This window comes from Cynocephalus volans, chromosome 10 (genome assembly GCF_027409185.1).
Source record: "Cynocephalus volans isolate mCynVol1 chromosome 10, mCynVol1.pri, whole genome shotgun sequence".
Classification (NCBI taxonomy): Eukaryota; Metazoa; Chordata; class Mammalia; order Dermoptera; family Cynocephalidae; genus Cynocephalus; species Cynocephalus volans.
In genome coordinates, this window is record NC_084469.1 from 102,646,744 (window position 1) to 102,671,523 (window position 24,780).

Below are 24,780 nucleotides of genomic sequence, written 5' to 3' on the forward strand. Positions count from 1 at the left end.
GCTGCAGTGAAATTGTGCTTAGATACAACATAACTATGTGTTTAGACAATAGCATGGCTGTCTCCAGCCAAAGAAATTTACTTGATCACCATCTAACTGAGCTTGGCTACAATTGTTCTCTGGCCTTGGCTACAATGAAACTAGACTCAGCTACAACATAGGTTTCAACATACAGCGTAACTGGACTCAGCTACAGGTTAGGCTTCAACATAAACAACAGTAACATATAGATACTATATGTAACTATGCCTGGCTACACTGTAACTCTGCACTTGCTGCCACAAAACTCTGTGGCCAGCTGCAATATAGCCACCTCCTTGATTATAGCGTGACTGAGCTTGTCTACAACCAAACTCTATTCTTAGACCACAGCTAGACTGTACCTGTACTTGGCTACAGTATAACCAGACTCAGCACCCATTTGGACATGAACTCCAGTGTCCCTGTACTTGGTCAATAGCGCACCTCTAATTAGCCAGAGTGCAGCTCTTGGCTTACCCCAGCATCCCTTGTAGATCATGTGGCTCTGGGCTTGGGTTATGATACAATCCTCTGCTTGACTACAACACGCTGACTTGGACTACGACATGGCACGTGTGCTTACAGTGAAATGTGTTCAGCCTCTAATGGGCTTAACTGTTCTCGGTGACAAGAAAACTACACCGTAATGCTGTCCTTTGGCTGTGCATCTCTAAAGTAACACACACACTTCTATATATTGTCACTCAGACACATCTTGCCTGGCTGACTGATTCATCTCTCCACACATCTAGAAGTTTCTGATGGAACTAGTTCCCTAAAGCCAATGTGATGAATCACCCCTATCTGCAAGCCCCGAGAATCACCTACCTTCACGCCCCGAGATCCAGGATAGCCCGGAGGGCCTGCTGACCCTGGTGGACCCTAAGAGGAAGATAAGGTCAGTGCCACCCTGTCCTGCCCTCTCCACATGCTCAATGTCTTCTTCTCCTCACTGGCCCCTGACTCCTGGCCCTGCCACCAATCCTCGACCCTCCAACCCAGCCTCCCTCCTGGTCACTCACCTGGGCCCCTTTCTCTCCTGTGGGGCCCTCATGGCCTGGGTGACCCTGGGAAAGAAACATTCTAAGTTATCAGAGCCCAAAATGTGCCATCCAAATTCCCAAGCCTCTCCCTTCTTCTTTTTTCTAATTTTCTTTTATGAGCTGGCTGGTATGGGGATTTGAACCCTTGACCTTGGTCTTATAACATGGCCCTCCAACCAACCGAGCTAACCAGCCAGCCCCCAAGCCTCTCCCTTCCTCTTCCTCCTTTCTCTAGTTCTTGGTTCTCACCGGCGGGCCTTCAGCTCCTGGGAGGCCTGGAATTCCTGGGTTTCCAGGGGGACCCTGAAAGAAGATGAACAGTAGGGAGAGACAGAGGGTCTCAGAGTCCTTTAGCTCCATTAGGAGTGAGAACAGGTCTACGTAGGCATACAGCAGCCTCAAGATTAGAAAATAAGCACATGGCACTGGCCAGGAATCTATCCCAGTTCTGCCCAGACTTGCTGTGTGACCCCAGCAAAGCACTTTCCTTCTCTAAGCCTCAGAAATCCTCCACCTCTGGGAGGGTTGAGAAAAGGGGTGTAAAAGCAGTGTGAGAGGGCTGGCCGTTTAGCTCAGTTGGCTAGAATGTGGTAACACCAACATCCAGGGTCAGATCCCTATTACCAGGGTGCTGCCAAAATAATTAATTAATTTAAAAAACATAAACAAACAAAAAAAAAAACCAGCGTGAGAGTCATGTTGAGATAAGGGTGGTGTATCCTTTCTTTAAAAGTCCCTCCCACCTGCAGCTCCATCTGCAGAGGGGTGGGCCTAGGCAGACTAGGCAGACGTGAGTTGACCCCGTATGTCGTGCAAACAGTTGACAGGTTCAAAAGTAGACACCTTGGCCCAGCTAAGCCAATCAGATGCTTTCCTGGAATTTGCAGGTAAGAGACACAGGAGCTCTGATTGGATGGCTTTGGATAAAGCAACTATAAGGTCATGGGAAGCTGGGACCTGAAGCGAGGACAAGATGTTAGGGGGAGGGGAGAGGCCAAACTTAGATGCATACAGGAAGTCGCCTGTCTGCCAGGGCAGACGGAAGCAGACGTGCAGACGAGCAAAGATGAGACCATCAGACCCGAGAGAAAGGGCTTTCCTGTCACTGAGTCTTGGGGGTACTTTCTATGACAGGCTTCTGTGGAGTTCTCTGTATCCGGACAATATCCTCTTATGTGATCTAGCCTTGGTGGGCTTCTGTTTCTGGAAACCAACCCTTCCCCAACAATAACACTTTGTAACTCTGGGCTGGCTGTCGGAATGTTGCAATTTATCACTGTTCAAGGCTAACAGAAAGTGCCTTGGTGGGAAGATTTTCCTGGAGACAGAGTCGAAAGAAGAGGACAGGAGGAGGTGGCGGTAGGTAGACCTGTCACTCGCCTTCTCTCCAGGAGTGCCAATGGGTCCCTGAGGGCCGGGGATTCCCTGGGGATACAAAAGAGACAGTGGGGGGAGGCATGAGAAAGTAGCAGTGAGTGCTGAGGTTGGGGAGGGTGGGCGAGGTCTAAGGGCTTGCCTGACCCCCACCTGCCCCCCATTATTGGGAAAGATGGTTCAAACCTGGGACCCATGGTTTCCCTGCTGTCCCGGAGGACCTGGTTCTCCTGGAGGACCCTGCAGAGAAAGTGGGGGTTCAGTGAAGCTGGAAAGGGTCATGGTGCTGAGCTGTAAGAGAAGTTGACATGGAGGGGTCATAGGGGAGGACAAGGATATGGGCGATCATGGGGTCAGAGTGTCAGCAGGGCCAGGGGTCAGAGGGTAGGACACGTACCACATTGCCTTTGGCACCTGGGGCACCATCGATTCCGATGACACCCTGGAGGAAGAAAGGATGTGAGATCGGGACAGGATGACTAGTCAGGAATCTGAGTCTGAGACACGGAGAGGTGCAGGTGGAAGGGTGGGTGGGCAGAGAAACCAGGCAACAGAAATGGACATGCAAAGGCAGACAGGTGAGAAAAAGGACAGACGGGGATGCAGAGAGTCAGTGACATTCTCACCGGGCGTCCCAGGGGGCCGGGGGACCCTCTGGGGCCAATCAGTCCTCGGGGGCCCTGCAAAGAAGTAGGAGGATTACCCAGTATCGCCTCTATGAGGCCTGTGATTTCCAGGAACCCATGAGCCCTGGGGCATTAGGAGTCCTGGTTCCCTGCTCTGCACCAAGCAAATGGTCCAGGAATTCCTGATACTCACCGGCTCCCCAGCCTGGCCGGTGGGCCCTGGAGGTCCCTCTGCTCCCTGTGGAAAAACTTCATTACTTGGGAAGGGAGCAGTACAACCCTCAAAGAACCACCTTTGCCCATCTGGGCAGCCCCTTCCAGGGGATCTTGGAGCCAGACTGAGATCGCCAGGATCATGCAGACTGAGTGCACGGGATTCCCTTCAGGCCCCTGGCTCCAATTCTGAATCTGCAACTTGAGTCTCACCTCCTAACCCCCAAACTAGCGCCCCACTGTCAAGCTGTCCTTTTGAGCCCCACTGGGGCCTCCCGACCCTCCAGAGCAGACCCACCCCCTCAGGCACCCCCTGAGTGTGTGCCTCCTTTCTGACTCCCATCCAGGCTTCCTAGTCTCCATACTGTTTCCTAAGTCTCTTCCAAACTCACCTTCTCACCATCCTCTCCTGGGGGGCCAGGTTGCCCCACGTGGCCAAAGTCACCCTGGAGCGGGGAACAGAGGGGAGTTCAGAGTGGAAAGGTGTGGGTGGAGACCAGCCCCCCCCAGAGAAGGAGAAGGGGTGTAGGAGTGAGGACTCAGACACAGGGAGGGGGGTTCTGACACCGAGGGGGGGGGGCTTGGACCTCACACACTCACCCTTTGACCCTTCTCACCAGGGAGCCCTGGCAGGCCATCAAAGCCCCGATCCCCCTGTCCAAAGAGACACCAGCTGAGCCTTGAACCCTTGACCTTGACTCCTCCCTCCCCCAAGTCCCAGTCCTGGCCTCATCACCCACCTTAGGTCCTGTGTCCCCAGGGAGGCCCCGAGGCCCATCTGCTCCAGGGTGGCCCTAGGGGAAAAGTGAGCCCAAGGGTCAAGCAAAGATAAACCTTCCAGACCCCTCTCCCGAATTAGGAAGTCGACTACATTATCACCAACATCACCAAGATATTACTGTCATTACCAGTAAGTATCCATCGTAACACTGTAGGGTAAAGTACTATACGTTTGTGGTGATGCTGGTGTTGACAAACCTACTGCAACATATGCTGCAAAGGAGTGCCTAGCTCACCCACCGGTGACCCTCCCAAAGGTAGCAGAGGCCTTTAAGACAGAGAGCCAAGCATTTGACACATTAGGTCTGACCCCAAGTAACAGGGTTGTTGTCGACTTCAGAATTATTGCATTTTAAAAAGATTCTCACCCATCCCCATAGCAAAATATCAGTTAATAACAGGCAGCTGGCTTGCACTGAATGCTCCCTGAGTGCGAGGCACAGTCCCCACCTGTAAGTTAATTTCCATAACTTTGTGAGGGTGGCATTACTCTAATCTCCATTTAACAGATGGGGAAAGCGAGGCACAAAGAGATGGAGTAACATAATTAGAGGCCCACGCTCATGCAGCCAGTGGCCAGTGTAGAGAACAGGAAAATTCAGTGCTGTTCTCTTTCGTGATACACTTTCGCATGAGGATGAAATTACCTAATGACGCATTTCTCAGACTGTGACCTGATCATTAAGTGATGCATGACCCGTACATCAGATCTCAGGACAAGCAGGTGAGCTCTCTCTGACTCTACGACCTGGCCATATTTCTTTGTCGTACACACTGTGCAGCTGCCATTCTCTGCCCTCAGTGCTTGTGTCCCACTAGTGACACCAGCAGACCCCGGGGACACTGAGCCAAAGCTCATGGTAGGTGTTGAGGGATGGGAAGAGGTGGTCTGGGGACTTAGGAGTCACTCACCATCTTGCCCTCCCGGCCAGGGGGCCCATGAGGTCCCTGTAGGCCTCGGGGACCCTAGAAGAGAAAGAAAAGGAGGAAGGAAAGGCTTACTTTAAATCATTCCCTAGGAAGGGTGGTAATTGCAAGGGTATCCCCAGCCCCTTTGACATTTTGCCACCCATCATTTTATCCAGTGGTCCTTGGGCAGACCCTTCATATGCAATCTTGTCCCCACCCCCACCAATCTCACCTGTGGCCCCATCACTCCTGCCTCTCCTTTCAGCCCTGGATATCCAGGGACACCCTTGGAAGAGGAGATGGGGAATGCAGTTACAGGGAGGTGACCTTTCTCTGTGGATGTACACGACCCCTCCCGCCAGTGCAGACTCCCTACTCACCACAGGGCCTGGGCGCCCAGTGAGCCCCACCGGGCCAGGGGGGCCTTTCATGGAGAGCTGGAAAGACAGAGGGGAACAGAGCCTGGAGTCTCCCATGAGACCCCCAAAAGCCCCGATAAAGGTATCTTCAGGAGACAGACACACCCCTGTCCCCTGACCAGCCCCCTCATCATCTCCCAGCTCTGTCACTCCCTCCAGTTCCTCCAGTTCCCACTCCCCTCATCCCACTTACCTGAGCCTGTTGCAGTATGGCCTGAGCCTGGGCCTGCTGGAAGGAGACTGGGGGTCCCTTGAGGGAGCCACCTGCAAACTGGAACTAGAGGGCAACTTGAAGTGAGGGGAGCCCCAGAGAGAGGCCCATCCCGGGTCAGGACTCCACCCCCATGGCTGTACCACCCTCTCTGTTTCTTACCGGCATCATGATCACAGTGCCTGGCAGGCCCTGGATCCCGTCAATGCCAGGGATTCCTGGGAGGCCGGCAGGGCCCTGAGGGGGAGAGAGAGAGAGAGAGAGAGAGAGAGAGGAATGGAGGCAGACAGATGGAGACAGGGAGAGAAAGAGACAGAGAGACAGGAAGGGAGAGACAGAGGAGATAGAGAGAACGGAGGCAGAGAAATGGAAAGACACAAGGAGAGACAGACAGACAGACATAGACAGAGAGACAGGCATCCAGAGGCAGGGAAAGAGACAGAGGCAGAGAGACAGAGAGAGGGAAAGACAGAGAAATGGAGAGAGGAAGAAAGAGAGAGTCATAGAAAGTGGCAGAGACAGAAAGAGACAGAGAGAGAGAGAGAGACAGAGAGAGAGAGAGAGAGAGAGAGAGACCCAGAGACATAGGGAGAAAGACAGAGATAAAAGACACTCAGAAACAGAGGGAGATGGAGGGAGGAAAAATCAGGGGATAGGTCCCCAGAGACAGAAAGGGAGCCAGAAAGATAGTCCACAGAGAGGGAGAGAGATGGCAGAAGGGGTCAGTGCCAGCCTATGATGGTGTCCCTAGCCCCGGTCCCCCAGAGCCATGTTCAGACCTTCATGCTCCCAACCCGAAACCTCACTCCCCCCAGAAGGACACACCCCAGGGGGGCTCTTACCGGTAGACCTGGGTCCCCAGGGAATCCCGGAGGGCCAGGAGGGCCTGAGGGGCCAACCACCCCCTGTTGGGGACAAAGAAACAGTCTGAGCCAAGCTGACTTCCAACCCACCATGGACCCTCGTCCCAGGCCAGCCTCCCTACCACACCACTGAGACATTTCTGCTCCCTGCCGTGCTCCACGGACCCGCATCAACCCTCAGCTCTACCCCCTGCCCCTATTTTGACTTATCCTTTGAGGTTCCAATGTCCGACAGCCTCCACATGGTCAGGCGCCACTACAGTGCAGGTGCCCACCCCAGGGGCTGAAACACCCCCCAGCTGGAAGCAAAAGACGGGCAGAGGGGACTGCAGCCATGACTCACGCGGGGTCCTGGGGCTCCTGCAGGTCCCTCAAACTGCTGTCCCTGAAGGGAGAAATGAGTGTGACCCCTATTCTAGGCAGGCCCCTCACCCCACAGCCCCAGACTCCTCACTGACCTCTTCAATCACTGCGGGTTCTCCTTTTTCCCCTTTCTTTCCAGTGCCCTGGGGCGTAGGATAGAGAGAAAAGAGATGCGACTTGGACACAGAATCCTCAGCTACCCGACCACACAGTCATCTCCCATCCACCCACGTGCCATCACACGCGCGCACACACACAGGTCCAACCTCAGAGCTATGCTGTCCCCACTGTGTATAAAGAAGCTCAGCCTCCCACGTGAACACAGCAAGTCTGTGTCAAGGTGAAGGGCATGAACTCCAGAGCTGGATCCTACTCCTGGATTTGCCTTTTACTGAGCGATGCCGGGAACTTAACTCCTAGGGCCATTTACAGGTAACTGGGTCACTTGTAAAGCTGGTGGGTGGGTGATAGCTGTGTGTATCCCATGCCAAGATGAATGACTTAAAACAGTGCTTGGCACGTAACAAGCACTCAGGGTACGTTAGTTACGAGTCTTTGCCTCCTCCCCTGTCTGACACCAAGACCCTTCTCTGTCTGCATTCTTCTAGGTAATTTCATCCAATCCCTTGAATTCTTTTAGCTTTTTACTGCTGAAGAGTCCCAAGTCTATCGCCAGCGCAGGCCACCTCTCCTGAACTCCAGAATCTTCTAAGCAATCGCTCGCTTGACATCTCTCCATTTGGATGCCTAACAGGTGTTGCTGATTTAACACATCCAAAATGAGATTCTTGACTTCCCACCTGCTCTCTGTCAGAAGTCCCCCTCTTACTCAATGGTCCCAAAATGCATCTACCGTTCTCCATCTCCAGCAAGAAAACCAAAATGGAGCGTGTCAAATCAGCCCACTGGGCTCCATCTCCACCGCCATTACCCTCTGCGAGGTCACCGCCTGGTCACTCCGGCACCCCTACCATCCATATGCCATTCAGCAGGCAGAGGGAGCTTTAAAAGCTCCAGGGCAGATGACAGTTTCCATCACAAGTGGCTGCACTTAGAATAAAAGCCAAACGCATCCCCTCCCTACTGAGCATTCATTAGCACAGGGCCTGTCACACCGTAGGTACTCGATAAATATTTTTTGACTGCACTGGGGTGGTGAGAGGGCATTCTAGGTAAGACTAATAGGAGTCAAGAGAGGGAATGTGGCCCCATGTCATTCCAGGTAGGAGTGCCTTCCTCTGCAACCAATCCAGCCACCTAGACTCACAGGAAAGATCTTGAAATCAACCCAAGATGGCTGTTCTGCTGCCCGGAAGTCAGGGCTCATGATGGGGTCACCTCTTTCTTCATCTCCTCTGGCTGCTTCAGTCTCTGGGACCCCTAGTTCAGTTCCATTGTCAGGGTCCAGGCCCTCCTGAGGACATTGGGACAGACCAAAGTTAGCTGCTGAGCTCCTTACTGTCTGCCACCACCACCATCCAGGACCTCCCCCTTCCAGTCCCGTCCACTTCCCACTGACCTCTAGGATGGTGACATTGTGGCCAATCGTCACAGTGGTGGTGATGACCAAAGGCGTGGGAGTCGGAGGCAGATTTGACGCTGCCGTCTCTGTCTTGGGGATGTCGGTGGAGGTCTGGAGCAGGGATGGAGAGAGAGAGGGATGGACAGGGGTTCAGGTCAATAAAGACAAAAGGGAGCTGGCCGGTTAGCTCACTTGGTTAGAGTGTGGTGCTGATAACGCCAAGGTCAAGGATTCAGATCCTCTTCCCAGCCAGCTGCCAAAAAAGGGGGGGAAATAGACCAAAGAGAGGCAAAGAAGGAGACAGGCTTTGCCCCCATGCAGAGGGACGGAGAAGGATTCTCAAAGAACATCGGGGGACAGTGGAGGCCAAGGAGCACAGGCTGGACCAGGGCAGCCAGCAGGGGGAGCTGACATGTGTAGAGGAGGAGCAGAGGCCTGGGCCAGGCCCTGGAGGCCTGCAAGGCAGAGCGGGGCTGTCTCCAGAGTCCAGTGGTTAAGGTCAAGGGCTAGCACTCAGGGCCAGACTCCCGGAAGCCTATCCCACATGTCCTCTCCCAAGCCAGAGTTCAGTGGTCAGCCAGCCAGGCCACAATCAGAGAGGGAGTGTCCTTCTGGCCTGGACAGCTGCAGAGGAACTGGATCAAGGCAGAAGAAGGTGGTGGGAACCCAGGTGAAGGGTCAGGGCTGAGGAAAGGGCTCAGAAGGGGCACACTACTCCTGGTGTCCATGTTCGGGGCCAGAAAGATCTGGAACTGAGATTTAGTGCAACCAGTGACCTCCCTTCCCCAACCAAGGACCCACACCAATGACTCCTACCCAGTGACCCACCAGCAAATGACCCACATCAACAGACCCCAATTATTCCTACAACCAGTGACCCATAAGTGATTACCCCCCACAATTAATGACTCCTGTTAATGGCCCTAACCAGTTACTGTCCCATCCAGTGACCTTTCCAACCAATGCCCCCAACCAGTGACACCCCTCCTAATTAGTGACTCCCCAACTTAATAAGACCCACCAGTGACCCCTAATCCATTACTTCCCCAACCAGTAATTCTTCAACAACAAATATCCATAAGCGATCCCAACAAATGCTCCCCACCAATGACCCATCAATGACGTACTAACTAATAACCCCTTAGGGACTCCCAAACTAATGACTGTATCCATGACTCCAAAAATCACTCCTCCAACTAGTGACCCCAATTGGTAATCCCTCTATGCCTTCCAATTAAGGATCCTCCACCAACAACCCCCCAGTTAATGGCCTCCAACCATTAACCCTAAACTAAGGACATCAGTTACACCAACAGTGGGTTCCATCGATGACTGCCAACAGCAATCCCAACTAGGAATACTCCAAACATTGACCTCAACCCATATTTCCCTCAGTGATCCCCCAACTAGCAATCCCTATCAGAGAGGCCAAAGAGAGCTCCCAGCTAGTGACTCTCTTCAATGAATAACCTTCACCGATGACCCCAACAGTGAACCCCAAACAAAGACACACTAACTAATAAACCCATCATTCACCCTAATTAATGACTCCCCTTAAACAGTAGCCTACATCTGGGCATGCCCCCTCCCTCCAGCCCCCCAGGACTGAAAGTTAGGGGGGCAGAGATGGGAGAGCTCATAAGACAGGACCACCCCCCATCCTGACAGTCATCAGTCAGCTGAGGAAGTCAGAGCTCAGGGACTGGAGACAAAGACCACAGATGAGGGCCAGAGAGCAGTGGGTATCTGAGGCCGGAAATCAGGTGGTCAAGAACAAAAGTGAGAGGTCGCTGGTCCCTTACCTGGTTCTCAGGAGGTGGTCTCAAGGTCGAAGCTTCCCTGTTCTTCTTTTTCCTGCCCTTTCCCTTGCGACCTCGCCCTTTTTTCTTCCCTTTTCCCTTCCCCTTGCGTCGTCGGGGAGGAGGGGTTTCTGTCTCACCCTGGGGGGCCTGGGAAGAGGGCTTCCATCAGTTCTAGAGCATCCCCGGGTTAGAGACTGCATCTCTCAGATCACCTGGGGCCATGCTGGTGCATGGTCCATTGGTCCTGCGTTTTGAAGCCAAGCCCTACGACCTGGTGTCAAGGTCACTCATTTATGTGAGCTGAGAGGTCAAGGTCTCTTGTGACTGGGATCTGTTTGAGGTCAGGGGTTACTCAGCCCTTGCTTGGGGGTCAGAATTCACCCCTTCCTGGGATCTGGCACCAGGCATGACTGAGTCTGTGACCTCAGGTCAGGAGTAACACAGCCCCTCACTCACCCCTGTGGTTATGGGATCCAGGTTGTCACAGCCAGGGAGGTACTGCTCACAGGCCTGGAAGGCAGCCTGAGGATCCGGGCTTATCAACAGCTCCTGAATGTCTCCCTGGGAGAGGGAGGGTAGGGAAAGGGGGACAGAGATTGACTCTGACCCCAATTCCCTGGCATAGCCCTGCCCAACACCTGGCACCCCGCCTCAGTGTTTCCCCACCCAGAGCACCCTAAGTTTAAGGAGGGGTCACAGCCCCAACCACCTCCCTACCCCCTGTAACTAAGAGAAGGGAAGATCCTATATCAGGGTCACAAAGTCACAGCCACCAATCTCACCCCACAACATCTGTCCCAACAAAGGTGCACTTGTTTCTTTGCTCTCGGGCACATGGTGAGCAGCTACTGTGTGCCAAGTGCCCTTCAAGATACTGAGGATAAGGAAGACACAGGTGACACACTTCACAATCACACATACCACAGCCACCAACAACGGTCACCACACTAAAAACACACTTGTCACAGCCGCATAACACTGTGCCTCGCCGGTCCCCAATGTCACAACCACCCTGCACACAATCTCAAACCATCACAGCAACCAACACCGTCTCAGGTCACAGTCTCAGTCACACACCACAGCAGTGTCCTCCCTCAACGGGCCACGCACGCGCCATCACACATCGCTGCCTCTCACAGCTCTACAATCTCCCAATGGCACACCGCAATGATGCACCCAAGCATGGGACTCCCTTCCCTCAGCTTCCTGGGACTAGGTTGAAGCCTGACATCTCCCTTCTCCAGATTTAGGCTGTGGACACAACTTCCCGCCCTCTGCCTCAGTTTCCCCTATCACTGAACTCCTACCTTGAAAGTCTCTTCCCAGGGGTGCTGGGTCCCCAGCACGGTGAGTCCAGCTGTGCTGATGAATGGAGACCCCTGGCCCAACACAGATGGCTGAGGCACACAGTCAGTCACCAGGGTCACTATTCCACCATCTATGCTGACTGCCACACGGTGCCACCTGCAATGGGAATAGCCTCAGTGGGGGTGCTTCTCACCCCACCCCTCCATGGCCCCCATTCACCCTCCCTTATGCTCACCTGCCATCTGTGAGGTTGACCTCCTGGGGGAGGGGGCTGAAGGGGCCCCCCAGGAGGCCCAGAGATGGCCCCAGTGCCAGGCCCAGCTGCCGGCCACCCTTCTCATCGTAAATGGATAGAAGGACAGCCTGATTGGCTGACTGGCCCCGCAGCGTGATCAACACGGAGAAGTTCTCAGGAAAGTGCCCATCTGGGTGGGCAGAGGGAAGAGAGTGGCTCAGATGGCCCCACTGTGACCCACGCTTCCTCCCCAGGATGACCTCCAGCCCCTCCTGCCCCAACTCACCTGGAAAGAGCTCCCACGTGGGGACGCTGAGCACACTGGCCTCGCCCACCCTGAATGCCCGATCGCCCTCTGGAGCCCTCTGGGGGCAGAAGCCAGGCCCCTCGGGGACCCCAGCCTGGCCCCCCCGCAGGCCCAGGGCCTTCAACACATCCACAGGTTCTGCTGCGGAGAGAAGCCAGGTGGAGGGTGCAGTTAGAACAGCCCAGGACTCCATGCTGGTGGCCCAGGTTTGGGGCCCAGCGCCCCGCCCCCACTGTGTTTGTGGCTCAGGAGGAAGGAGCAGGCCTGGGACCAGCAACTCCCCCCCACCCCCACTACTCCACAGATGTTCCGGCCTCATCCGCCTGTTGACTCCTGTTTTTTTCCCTTAGTTTTTTGGTGAGAAAAAAGCTGACCTAGTTCTGGGATGAATCAAAACTTCCTGGCTTGAGCCCCAGAGCCAGACAGTCCCCTTCTCCCCACTCCCCCACGCCGGCTCCCTGGGGCTGCTTCCCGCCCGCCTGGAGCCCCCTTGCCAGGGGAAACCCATGTGGAGAGGAGGGGCTCCTTTGTGGGTCCCTCCGCCATTTCCTCCCTCTGACCTCCTCCCTGACTCTCGCCCCTGACCCCTCCCTTTGACTACTGCCATTTCAGATCTCCCCCCTCGGGCTACTGTTCCTCTGACCATCCCCAGTCACTTCTCTTTCTGGTCTCCTTCCTCCGCCTGACCCCAACCTCCTCCGTCTGACTACCCTCTGACCTCCGACCTCTGTCTATGCCAGTCTCCTCCATCTGACCTCCTGCCTCTGACCCTCTCCCTCTCTCATCCCAGCAAAAGTAGGGACTCGTCTGGTCGAACCAGATCCTAATCTAGGCCATCCTACCAGCCCCACCCCAGGCAGCCCGGCCAGTGCTAAGTGGAACCACATGGCTTGGGCAGGGGTGGGTGGGGGCCCGAAGCCCCTGCCTGATCTCCCCTCCCCTGCTCTCGGCAGACTGTCCCACTGACCCCCTGCCCCAGCCTCTTGGCAGGAGCTAGATTCTGCTGAATCTGCCATGACCTCACCCCCGGGGGCGGCTCTGCTAACCTCACCATTGGGAGCTGGAGTGGGGGGTTCAGGCTTGGGGGAGGTGGGGGCTTGGATGAGGAAACCCCATCCCAGCTCTGCCTGGGTCAGACCCCTCATTCTCCAGATTCCACTGAGCCCTGTCCCAGCCTCTGTTCCCTCTTGTCCCCCAAGTCCTTCTGCTCTTTCTTTTTCTCTCCTCTCTACCTCCCCACCCTCTCTCTGTCCCACTTTCTGCACTGGTCTTTCCAGGTCTTTCTCTGTGTCCAACTCTGAATCAATCTCTCTCTCTCTCTGGCTCTATCTCTTGGTATTTGCCTCTCTCTCTCCCCCCAATCCCCCTCAACCCCACCACCACTCCCAGGCCCCATCTCTAATTGCCTGTTCTGTGGTGGGGCTGTCATTAAGAGTCATTTGGGTTACAGCCCCCTGGGATCAGATCTGGGCTCCCAGGCTCTGCTAACCACAAGGGTCACTCCCCCTGGAACAAGCATCCCAGCTGCCCCCTGTCCCCTGAGATCCATGACCTCACCCAGCATGGCAGTTCGTACCCAGCCCAGACCCCAGCCTCTGTGCAATGGGAAGGGGTCTCCCTGCAGCACTGTTCATTCATGTTTAACAAATCCTTCCCAGCATCTAACCCAAAGGTCCCCTGCTTCAATCTTGTGTCCCTTCTGCAATGACCTTTCAGAAACTGACTGCCCTTTCTTTGCATGACTGGCTTTGTGACAAGGAGACACACAAGAGGCATTGAGTTCTGCCTGCAGGGCCAGGGGGTGCGGGTCTGTCAGGGGCCCAGCCCACCCTTCCCCCACACACTCTCCCCTGCACTGGTCAAGACCCCCAGGGAGATCTGGGGTGGGGTCTAGGATGTGGATGGAGGCAGGCAGAGACTAGACTGGGACATGGCTGGAATCCTCCAGGTGTGTGGGAAAGCGTAGGTGTAAATGTGTGTGCAAATATGTGTATGTGCATGAGATTGTGTAAGTGTGGGTGACTGGATGTACCAGGGAATGGCTGGGCGTGAGTTGTTGAGGTGCCAGTGTTAGTATTTGCCCCATGATGGAGGGATTAGGTGCAGTCTTTTGACATGTGGCTGTGTGTCCTCATGACTGGGGACCCTGGCAGTAACACTGCTGTCGTGCAGGCTGCACAGGTAGGTCTGTGATTGTCATAGCTCAGACTCCCGATTGGGAAGCGTGGTTCTATATGACAGTGTAACCAAGTCAGAGAGTGGATGACTGGTTGTGAATGTTGACCGTGTCTGTATGGATACCAGGGGAAGCCTGTGTGAGAATTTGAAAGTGTAGGAGGGTGACAAAAGCTGTGACCTTGTGGCGGGTGGCTGACGGGGTTGCCAGGGCGTGGGCTCTGTGTTTCACATTCCTGGTGCCCCAGGGGGCTTATATGCTCAATGGATGCCCGAGATTGCACGACCATGTGCATGTGTAAGCGTGGGAATGGGGCATAGGCCAATTTGGGATTATCCACTTGGGCAGGCACCTCCCTAGGCTCAAGAGAGAGTGTGAAAGTGTGGTGTGTGGGTGTGTGTTGGGGGGACTGAGCTCACCTTAGAGAGGGATTCCCGGAGGAGCCTAGCCTGGGGTCGCTCAGACCAGGGAAGCCCCGTCGTCCACCACTTGAGAAACTACGACGTCCCCCTACCCCCGGGGCTCCCCCCACCCCGATCCCGCAGGGCGGGGCGCGGCGCCCGGCCAGATGCGCGCAGCTGGGCATGCGTCAGCGCTGAGTCACCCGTCCTGCGGCCACCGGGACCCCTGGGGGGCCCCTGAGAAATTCCTCGGGAAAAACACCCCAGGCTCGCGCAGCTGGGGGGCGGGGGGGAGGAACTTCCACTCCCGCCCCGCCCCGCCCCGCCCCGCGCCCCGCCCCGCCGCGCCCCTCACGGCGGCCCTCCCGGAGGCCCTGTCCATGGTGCTGATTCCAGCTCTGGGGCGCTCGGGGTGGGGGGAGGGGCCGAGGGGTCGGGGGACGGGAGGTGGGCGTGCGCCAATTGGGGGCAGAGGAAAAGAGGGGAATGGGGTGCAGCCATGTGGGGGGACACAAACAGAGCTGTGGACCCCCCAAAAGCCCCCTCCCGTATTCGCCCCCACTCGCCCTCCTTCACTCGGAATCAGCCACTCGTGCCCTCATGGGCAATTATTTACACCCCCAAATTACAACCACGCTCCTCATAGGCTCACCCAGAGACACACAATTCCATCCTAACATACACACAGCTGTTCTCAAAATCAGCCTTAGACACAGACACACACTTGCACACTGACATCTCACAACACACACCCTCCCAGGGACCGCCCTGTCACCCATATTCATACAATCACCGTCGACCCCCACCCCCGAGCACACACACGATTTCACTCCAAATGGCTGCACACCCATTGCTCCACACACACACACACACACACACACACACACACGCACACACGCCCATAAGTTGCATTCATTCCCACGCACCCGCTAGTAAACACTGTCACACGTTTTCCCGCCCTCCCCTCAGCTGTCACACCCACAAATCACCCAGAGGCGGACACTCGCGTCCTCACACGGCACCGTGGCCCCATGCAACGCGCACGCCCCTCCATGCACGCCCCCCATTCCCGCCTCCACCCTGTCTTTTGGGCCTCCCTGGGTCCTGCACCCGGGTCCCATGTCCTCCCTCCCGTCTCACCGGCCTGCGTCCAGGGAAGAAGCTGCAGCGAGGCCAGGAGCAGGCAGAGGCCGGCCCGCGGCTGGCCCAGGCCCCGGCGGCTCCGCATCCCAGCGGGGCCCACGCGCAAGGCGGGGACCGGACGGGGCGGCTGCGGGGCGCGGCGACTCCACGGGCTCGGCGCAGTCACGCTCGGCCGCCGGCTCCACTCGGGATCGGCAGGAGACTGCCCGAGACCCCGCCCTGGCCTCGCCCTGCGCTCCAGCGCCCGGGCTAGGCGGGGCTCGCCGGAGGGGGGTGGGGGGGTGACAGCTGGTGGGGGGAGTTGGGAAAGTTTGTGCTGAGCGCTGATTGGCCGGCGCGGGGCGGAGCCCCGGGCCGGGAGCGGGGCCGTTCTTGCCCTAGTCCGCAGTGGAGAAGGGTCACTCCCATCCAGCCCTAGAATTCGGGGTCCCAGCCTTACCCCAAACCCTTTCCTCCTAGCAGGCCCCTCAAAGGAGATCTTAGCCTCATTTAAAGCTCCAGCCTCTGTCTAGGCCCTGGAATTAGGAGGAGGTACAGCTTTACACCAAATCCTTTCTGTCTCGCTCAGGCCCCCAAATGGGGTCCCAGCCTCACCCCACGTTGTCACCCACCTGCCCAGACCCACAAGAGGAGGTACCAGCCTCACCTCAAAGCCCTCCCTTCAGGTCCCTAAGTAAGGGGTCCTCATATCACCTCCAGCCTCACCCCAGATCCCAAAATGGAGTTCCCAGACTCACCCCAAATACTCCTCTCTCCACCCAAGTTCCAGAATTCAGCTTCCTGGCCCACCCCTAAACTCTCACCATAGATTCCAAAATGCAGTTTTTGCTTTCCCTCCAAACTCTCAGTTCTCAAGTAAAGGGTCCCACCTCCACCCCTAGCCGTCATGTCCTTCCCCCTCTTCTGGTATCCAAATAAATGCCCTAGCTCCAGTCTCAAATCCTCACACAAGTCCCCATCAGATGAGGGAGTCTGGCCCTACCCTAAAGCAGGGCACGGCCACCAGGAGGGAAGGGGTGAATTCCTGCCTTTCCTGGGCTGAAGCAGAGGCCCCCACCTTCTACCCCTCACCATGAAAAGGCCCCAGGGGGTCGGGTAGAGCTTCTGTGTAATTGCACAAGTGCAGACACGCAGGATGTGAAGGAAATTCCCCAGGGAGGAATCAAAGGGGCGGATCCTGCACCCTGCACTGTCCCCCAACTGAGAAGGAGACTCGAGGGCAGTGCCTGCTCCCAGCCTCTGGCTCCTCCTCAAACAAAGAGTCTTTGTGTCCCTGGAGAGGAGCGAGTGGGGCCTCTGGCCTGAGGGGGAGATGGGGGCCCCCCCGGGGTGGGAGACAGGAGAGAGAATCTTCTCTAAGTGGCTCCTCCCTTCTCTCCAGGGACATCTGAGGCTGAGATATCTCCAACTAAAAGGCTGTCACAAAAGTCCTGCCTTGTCCTGCCTTGCTGAGAAGTTCTTCCTGTAGCCTAACTCTGTCTTCAGTTCTGCACCCATTCCCTCTTGGAAAGGACCCTGGACCCACACTCTGTAGCCTTCTTTTGCTCTCTCCCTCCAGTCAGAGATTCTTACAGACAGTAAGAGAATGTCCCCACTCATCCCTCACACTCACTGAAACTCTCCCTGGCCCTGAATAATTAACAGCCATAATAAAAACAAAAATTTTAAAAAGCAGTCATAAGCATAGCAGGTGTGGAGAAGAAATTTTTGACAGATAAAGGGAATAGGATGTAAAGAGTTGAAGAGATTCCCCCAGGTACCTCGTCAGAGTCAGTCCAGAATTGGGGTCTCCCCGGGGCCTTGCAAGGGGTCAGTGGGAGGATGCTTGGGAAGGAGCAGATGAGCCAAGGGTGGATGGCAGAAGTCAGGTGCTGCCAGCCGAGGTCACGCGTCCAAACAGGGAATCAACATGGCTGCTGCTCCCCGGACTGTGCTGATCTCGGGCTGCTCATCAGGAATTGGCCTGGAGCTCGCAGTGCAGCTGGCTCGTGACCCCAGGCAACGCTACAAGGGTAAGAGGCCCAGGGCAAGGTAGGGGTGGGCATGACTTCTGGGAACCCTCATCCTACACCATCTCCTCTAGCCCGTCCCTTCCAGCTGCACTTGCAGGCTTGGGGAGGACCCAAGACACATGGGGGGGGGGGAGTCCCTTTTCCACCTCTCCCTTCACGAATCATCCCCTCATCCAACAAATATTTCTTGAGCACCTACTGGGTGCCAGGCACTGTTCTGGGTGCTGGAAACACAGCTGTGATCAAAATAGACAAAAATCTCAGCCCTGCATAGTGGTGTAGTGGGGGAGGGGAGAGAGAACAGACAATAAACAGATAAAAAGAAATTGTAAGTGAGTGGATGTCTGAAGGTAATAAGCGCTAAGACACAAAACAAAACAAGGGGACAGTGGTCAAGGGTGGGGGAGGGATATTTTTAGAAGGGCTGGTCTGAGAAACCTTCTCTGAGAAGGTTTCACTTGGGCATTGCCTAGGATGGAATAATTACCTCCCTGACACTGGCTCCCCTACTTGTCCCCAGATTACTGCTCCAAGATAAGCCTCTTAAGTGCCCATGACCTTGGGAGTTTGAGGGGGGGCGCCTATAGGGCTAGGGACTTGCCTGTCTATGACTCTGGAGTGAATTGCCCTGACCTGCACCCTAAGCAGTCCTGAGAACCCCTGACCCAGAGCAGGCTGGAGTCGAAGTGGGCAAAAGGCTGTTACTTAAGAGGAGGCTGCTGGGGGGATGGCATCATCCCAGTTGGCAGGGCTGCTTCTCCCAGCCCTCTGCCCTCTGTCTTAGAGACGTACACATCTTTGGGTGTGAGAGTTTGAATTCCTGTGTGCAGGGAAGAACTTGTGTCCCTGTGGACTACTGATGGTGTTTATGCTAGAGGGTGCATTCTAAATGTTTTGCATCTAGTAAATCATGTAACCCTCACAACGCCCATGTGGGGTGGGTACTATCATTCACCCCACTTCAGAAATGAGGAAACTGAGGCACAGACTGTCAAAGGTTATTTGCCAATGCCACCCAGCTGGAAGATGACAGAGCTGGGATTTGAACTCAAGCAGCCCAGGCCCTGGGTCCCTGCTTGTCACTATACTGCATATAGATGCAAGAGGCCATTCATCTGCAATCTGTGAATTACACAGGCCCACAGACAATGAGCAAATGCCGCAAGGTCTGTGCTTGGGTGACTGTGGGCACATGCATGGAGAGGTATGCAAACTTGTAGATAGAGTGTATCTAGTGAGGCTGAGCTTAAGAACATGATCTTAGCACAAACACACCTTCAAATCTCAGTTCTAACACTTGTTAGGGGTGGGAGAGTCAAGGAACTTCACCTTGCTGAGTCTCAGTTTGTTCACCTGTATAATGGGGATAATAACTTTAACCATCTGTTCTAGTTACGATTGCTAAAAAAAAAAAAATCACACTAAAACTTGTGGCATAAAACAACTGCAATCCCTTGTTTTTCACTCATGGTTTACAGAGTCATGAATTCAGGAAGGGCTCAGCTAGGCAGGTCTGGCTCAAGGTCAAGGGCTGCAACTAGAACAGTGGGGGCTGGACAGGCATCTCTCTCCCTCCCAGTAATCTCAGGGCTTCTCCATATGTCCCTCTGTCTCAGATAGCTTGGTCTTCCTCGCAGCATGGTGGCCTCAGGACACATGAGCTGCTACATGGTGGCTGAAAGCTTCAGGAGTGATTATTGCAGGAAGCAATGTAGAAGTTGCAACACCTTTTCTGACCGAGATTCAGAAACCACACAGCATCACCCCCATTGGTTCCCAGCTAGTCATAAGATTGAGGGGAGGGGAATTAGCCTCTGTATCCTGAGAGAGTGGCAAGATTTCAGGAGAACATATGGGATGGAAGATATTGTTGCGGTCATCTGTGAAAAATAAGTCAGTGACCTAATTCACAGGGTTCTCGTGAGTTAGAGATAGTGCTTAACACAATGCCTAGCACATAGTAAGTGTTCAGTAAATTGGGACTTTTGTTGATTATATAAATGTGGCTAGTCACACTGGAGTGTGCAAATATGCACATACATATGTTGGCTCTTGTCTGTATGCATTTTTTTCTCATGGCAATCTGTGTTATATTTATGTATTCTATTGTCTTATTTACTAGGCTATGAGTTCCATGAAGGTAGAGACTTTATCTTATTTCATGTGATAGTGTTAGTATGTAGAATAGGGTATAGTGCATAGTAGATGCTCAATAAATGTTTGTTGGATAAATGAATGAATGGATGGTGGGTGGGTGGATGTAGAGATGGATGAATGGTGGACTAATGGGTAAGTAGATTTGTGAATGAATAGATGGAGGGATGGATGAATAGGTGGGTGGAAGGGTGGGTGGATGAATGGATGGATGACAGGGTGGGTGGACGGGTAAGTGGATGGATAGATAAATGGATAGATGAATAGGTAGGTGGATGTGTAAGTGGATGTGTGGATGAATAGATGGATGGATGGATGAATGGGTGGGTGGGTAAGTGGATGGATAGATGGATGGATGGACGAGTGGGTAGGGAGGTGCATGGATAGATGTGGGTACATGTAAATGTGTGAACACAGGTGTGCATTTGTTGAGTGTGTCATGAATGTGAGTGTTAAACTTGTGGGTCTTCTTCCCTCTGTGGCTGCTCATGCAAAGTCACAAAAATATGCAAGCCCACACAGAGAAAAGGAGCCCAATGCCTGTCCCAGCTCTGCTCTCTGCCCCCAGTGGTGGCCACCATGAGGGACCTGGGAAAGAAGGGACCACTGGAGGCAGCTGCTGGGGAGGTCCTGGGGCAGACCCTCACCGTGGCCCAGCTGGACGTGTGCAGCGATGAGTCAGTGGCCCAGTGTCTCAGCAGCATCCAGGGAGGGGAAGTGGACGTGCTGGGTGAGATTTGCATACCCTGGGGACACTCATTACCTCCCTGGTATAAGCATAGACTCGCAACACAGCAAGATCTGAGCACCAGCCCTCTTGCTTCACCAGCAACCTCTGACCCTGGACAAAAGGGTAGACCAGTTGGCAAATATCCCGGAATGCCAGCTAACTTATTAGAAATATTAGAAATAAACTGAAACCTGGGGGTGGGGTGGGTTTTATGGAATAGAAGTTCTCACATATGGAGAAAACCATATGTGGTTGGGAAAATTTGATGAGTCACTTGGGGAAGGGATCATGATGAGGAAAAAGTCATGGTCCCTAAACCTTCCTTAGAGGGTAGGTGTGGTTGTTTTGATGCAATTTTGGGTCAGAGTTGAATTGCTCATGCATTAAAGGGGATGCTGTTCCCAGGGGCCCTATCCCCCACCCAGGACTCAGGGTCCCCTTAACAAATGCTACACTGTGCTTAAAGATCATCAAGGCTCCAAATTTGTCTACTCAAGATACCTTGGACTAGCCCCAGACTTGGAGTTGGGGGTGAGGTAATTCAAAGCATGTCCCATAAGAGTGACACTAGAAGAGTTGAGTGCCTTCACAGTAACCCTCAGCGCCCCCTTCCTTAGTGAATAATGCTGGAGTGGGCCTGGTGGGGCCCCTGGAGGGGATTAGCACAGCTGCCATGCAGAACGTCTTTGACACCAACTTTTTTGGGACTGTCCGTCTGGTCAAAGCTGTGCTTCCAGCCATGAAGAGGAGGCGACAGGGCCACATTGTGGTGGTCAGCAGTGTCATGGGGCTGCAAGGTGAGCCCTGGAGACTCACTCCTGGAAATTCCCCCCGTGTCTAGCCCTCCCCAGACTGGAAGGATGGCAAATAGGTTTTAGGTCATATTCCGAATGATCCTGGAGAGCTGTACTGAAAGGATTCTAAAGCTCAGAAGGAGAAAGTATGGGGATAGATTAACTATGTCTGCCATGGTATAAGAATAGGCAGTGATGGTATACATGTCTTAACAGCTATCCACATCCCAGCCTCAACCCCACTTCTGGATACCCTCCAAAATCTGTCCCAACCACCCTCCAAAACCCAGAGGAACATCAAAACTCTTTCTCCTGAGACTCCTCCTTTCCAAACACCACCCCACTAGGCCCTAGAGATGTCTGGATTCAGGTCTCTGAGGCTCAGGAGAAAAAGAGCAATGATTGATTAGCAATGTCTGCTATGGACTTACTCTGGAGGTCTCCTACTTGCCATCCCTGCTCCTGGGTCTTTCCTCCTTGGACCCCTGTAGACTCCCTTTCTCCCCCTGGAAATTTCCTGGGGTCTTCCCCAATCCTCAGCAGTCACTTAAGGATCCATCCTACTTGTCACCCTGCCATCGAGAAACTGCATCTACTAGGAATGACAAGGGCCCTACTGATGAAGCTTTTCCCAGGGACCCTGGGGATCCCTTACCCAGGTAGCCTAGGGGGTTAGAGAATGAAGGGAAATAGGGGGTTTCCTGGGACTAGGTACAGCTGGGAAGAGGTGGCACCTGGAACCCCAGGACAAGCCTATCCTGACCCTAAATTCTCCCATCCCACAACGCCATTCACCCATCACATTGGTGCTAGATATCCCTCCTTCTGATCCTCAAATCCTCTTTGCTCTGTCTCCCAAAGACCCCATCACTCTGGGACCCACAAAGCCCATCACCCAGACCACCCCAAAAGTCCTCCTCCTTCCAATCCTCTCAGGTGTCGTCTTCAATGACATCTATGCAGCCTCCAAGTTTGCCCTGGAGGGATTCTTTGAGAGCCTCGCTATCCAGCTGCTCCAATTCAACATCTTGTGAGGCGGGCACTTGGGCACAGAGGGGGATGTGGAGTCAGTGGCAGGAAATGGAATCAGTATAGAGGGAAACAGAGGCATTGGAAGGGGACAGAGCAGTAACTGCAGATAGGGCAGTGATAAGAAAAGGCAGTGATGGGAAAATAGAAGCAGTGGAATGGGATGGGGTGGGGGCAATGATGGGGGGAATTGGGAGTGAAGAGGAAAGGGGGGTAGTAATGGGCAAAATGGGGCAGTGAGTGGGTTGGGGCACCAGACCCACTCCCCCGGCCCCTGTCCCCAGCATCTCCCTGGTGGAGCCGGGTCCAGTGATCACTGAGTTTGAGGGGAAGCTCCTGGCGCAGGTCTCTGCAGCGGAGTTTCCAGGCACCGATCCTGAAACGCTGTGCTACTTCCGGGACCTCTACCTCCCAGCCTCCAGGGATCTCTTCCGCTCCGTGGGACAGAGTCCACAGGCCGTGGTCCAGGTGGGTGGGGACCCACCGCAGCAAGACATGGGTCTCGTTTGGGGGGAGGAGACTCTCTGGGTCCCAGAGCTCAGGGCTCCACCCCACAGGCCATTGTCAAGGTCATCAACTCGTCCCGACCACCCCTGCGCCGACAGACCAATGTTCGCTACAGCCCGCTGACCATGCTCAAAGCTGTGGACCCCTCCGGTCGCCTGTATGTGCTAAGCAGCCACCGCCTCCTCTTCCGCTGGCCACGCCTCCTCAACCTTGGCCTTCGATGCCTGGCCTGTGGCTGCCTCCGATCCCAAGTGTCACCCGACCCTCCCCACCCCTAAACAGCCTGGTCTTTTGAATCCACACTGGACTCAGTGGGCCATACAGACTCTTCATTCATTCATTTAGCAAACTCTGCCTCACCTGTTCTGTTCCTGAGCATTACCAGGACCCCAGAAAGACCTCAGCCTCAAGGCATAGACACCTCCATGATCAGGCCTGGAGCAGAGAGACCCCAGGACCCTGGACTGAGGAACCCAGAGCAGGAAGCCAAAGCTGTGTCTGGGAAGTCAAGGGAGGCTTCCTGGAGGAGGGGGCATTGTCATCGATCTTGAAGAACAAGACAAATTCTGCCTCATTCAACCTCATGACTTCAATAACCTGAACCTGGGAGTACAGGAATGTTCCAGAACCAATACCCTCCCTCCTCGTCCCCCCAGCATACACCCAGAGCTGGGTGGACCAAGGGATCTTCACATTCCTGGTCACACACCCTATCAGCAAAATGTGTTTTTGCACACACACCGACAGTTTAGTTTTTCCATTAAATATGTATTTATAACCACAAGCTGTAGTTATATTATTATACTTAATAAAACTTAATTTTTTAGACTTAAATAAAAAATTAAAAGGCAATAAGTGTTCCCCCTGAAGCTCCCAAGTTGGTGTTCCTGAGTATCCTGGCCCTCATCCAGAGACCTCAGAAGCAAATGGACTCTGGCTTTAAATGCTGGCTCTGCTCTTGCTTGCTGGGTCACTCTGGGCAGGTGACTGCCTCATCACATGCTCTGTAAAGCAGGCTAGCAATAACGCATGCTGAAATGACAGGAAAAGTCCCCTTCACTGTTCCATTTCACTTGAAATTCACTTGTGATTGATGTTCAGCTACTACCTTTGAATGCCAGTCTCTGGGAGAAGTCTTATTAGTGTCATTTCATCCACCTTGCAGCCTTACAAGATGGAGTTACCCATAATCTCCTGCAGTAGATTGAATGGCCCCCCAAAGTCACTAAAGCTTAATCCTCATTGTAACTGGTGAGGGTGGGAAATCCTATTATGGTCATTGAAAGGTGGGGCCTTGAAGAGGTGATTGGATTCTGATGACCATGCCCTAATGAATGGATTGATAATGGTGGTCATGGGCGTGGTTCTGAGGGCTTTAACAGGAGAGCACATGCGAGTCTCTCTCTTCTCTGCTCCACTCTTTTCTGCCGTGTAAGACCCCTGCATTGCTGTAAAGCCCCTACCCAAGAAGATCCTTACCACACATGTTCTCTGGACGTTAGACTTCCCAGCCTGTAAGCAATAAATTTTTTTTCTTATAAATCACCCAGTTTGGGTATTTATGTTATAAGCAACAGAAATGGGCTAATACACCTCCCCAGTTCACAAATAAGAAACCAAGGTTGGGGGAGTAGAGGAGATGGTGAGAATTGAACCCAGATCTGTTCAGCTCCCAAGCCCATGTCATGTTCAGTCTGTGCTGGTCTTCAGGGGTCTCTAATGGCCTCTTCTAGGAAAAAGGAAACAGTCTGAGGTCCTACAAAGATGTCTCTTCAAGTCTGTGCAGAGATAATGGAGGCTACTTTTGCTCAGTATTTTTTGTCAAATTCACCCCTCCC

The 24,780-nt window shown here is 54.0% G+C and overlaps 2 protein-coding genes across 2 annotated transcripts in view; one reads left to right on the plus strand and one right to left on the minus strand.

The window, feature by feature from the left end:
• The window catches only part of COL5A3 (collagen type V alpha 3 chain), a 36,766-nt gene extending 20,162 nt beyond the window's left edge, over positions 1–16,604 (minus strand). The window contains exons 1-29 of the mRNA XM_063110012.1: positions 16,586–16,604; positions 15,714–16,004; positions 14,687–14,821; positions 11,976–12,137; positions 11,690–11,879; positions 11,454–11,610; positions 10,603–10,707; positions 10,147–10,293; positions 8,342–8,455; positions 8,090–8,236; positions 6,918–6,965; positions 6,803–6,844; positions 6,439–6,501; positions 5,759–5,833; positions 5,579–5,662; positions 5,347–5,403; positions 5,199–5,252; positions 4,970–5,023; positions 4,018–4,071; positions 3,878–3,931; positions 3,670–3,723; positions 3,258–3,302; positions 3,065–3,118; positions 2,836–2,880; positions 2,625–2,678; positions 2,445–2,489; positions 1,314–1,367; positions 1,044–1,088; positions 850–903 (exon numbers count right to left, since the gene is read on the minus strand). Of these exons, the coding sequence (XP_062966082.1) occupies positions 850–903; positions 1,044–1,088; positions 1,314–1,367; positions 2,445–2,489; positions 2,625–2,678; positions 2,836–2,880; positions 3,065–3,118; positions 3,258–3,302; positions 3,670–3,723; positions 3,878–3,931; positions 4,018–4,071; positions 4,970–5,023; positions 5,199–5,252; positions 5,347–5,403; positions 5,579–5,662; positions 5,759–5,833; positions 6,439–6,501; positions 6,803–6,844; positions 6,918–6,965; positions 8,090–8,236; positions 8,342–8,455; positions 10,147–10,293; positions 10,603–10,707; positions 11,454–11,610; positions 11,690–11,879; positions 11,976–12,137; positions 14,687–14,821; positions 15,714–16,004; positions 16,586–16,604 (2,502 nt within the window). The remainder of the gene's footprint in view (positions 1–849; positions 904–1,043; positions 1,089–1,313; positions 1,368–2,444; positions 2,490–2,624; positions 2,679–2,835; positions 2,881–3,064; positions 3,119–3,257; positions 3,303–3,669; positions 3,724–3,877; positions 3,932–4,017; positions 4,072–4,969; positions 5,024–5,198; positions 5,253–5,346; positions 5,404–5,578; positions 5,663–5,758; positions 5,834–6,438; positions 6,502–6,802; positions 6,845–6,917; positions 6,966–8,089; positions 8,237–8,341; positions 8,456–10,146; positions 10,294–10,602; positions 10,708–11,453; positions 11,611–11,689; positions 11,880–11,975; positions 12,138–14,686; positions 14,822–15,713; positions 16,005–16,585) is intronic.
• A 1,021-nt stretch (positions 16,605–17,625) lies between these two features.
• On the plus strand, positions 17,626–23,220 carry RDH8 (retinol dehydrogenase 8). Its single transcript, XM_063110013.1, has 6 exons — positions 17,626–17,728; positions 20,451–20,612; positions 21,230–21,409; positions 22,343–22,436; positions 22,720–22,903; positions 22,993–23,220. Exons 1-6 carry the CDS (start codon positions 17,626–17,628, stop codon positions 23,218–23,220), a joined length of 951 nt encoding a protein of 316 aa, XP_062966083.1.
• Positions 23,221–24,780: the final 1,560 nt, after the last annotated feature.

Coding starts and splice junctions, on each gene's coding strand:
- RDH8 (XM_063110013.1), top strand. CDS start 17,626: ATGGCTGCTGCTCCCCGGACTGTGCTGATCTCGGGCTGCTCATCAGGA. Junction 17,729..20,450: donor CCCCAGGCAACGCTACAAGG/GTAAGAGGCCCA, acceptor CTCTGCCCCCAG/TGGTGGCCACCATGAGGGAC. Junction 22,437..22,719: donor CTGCTCCAATTCAACATCTT/GTGAGGCGGGCA, acceptor CCCTGTCCCCAG/CATCTCCCTGGTGGAGCCGG.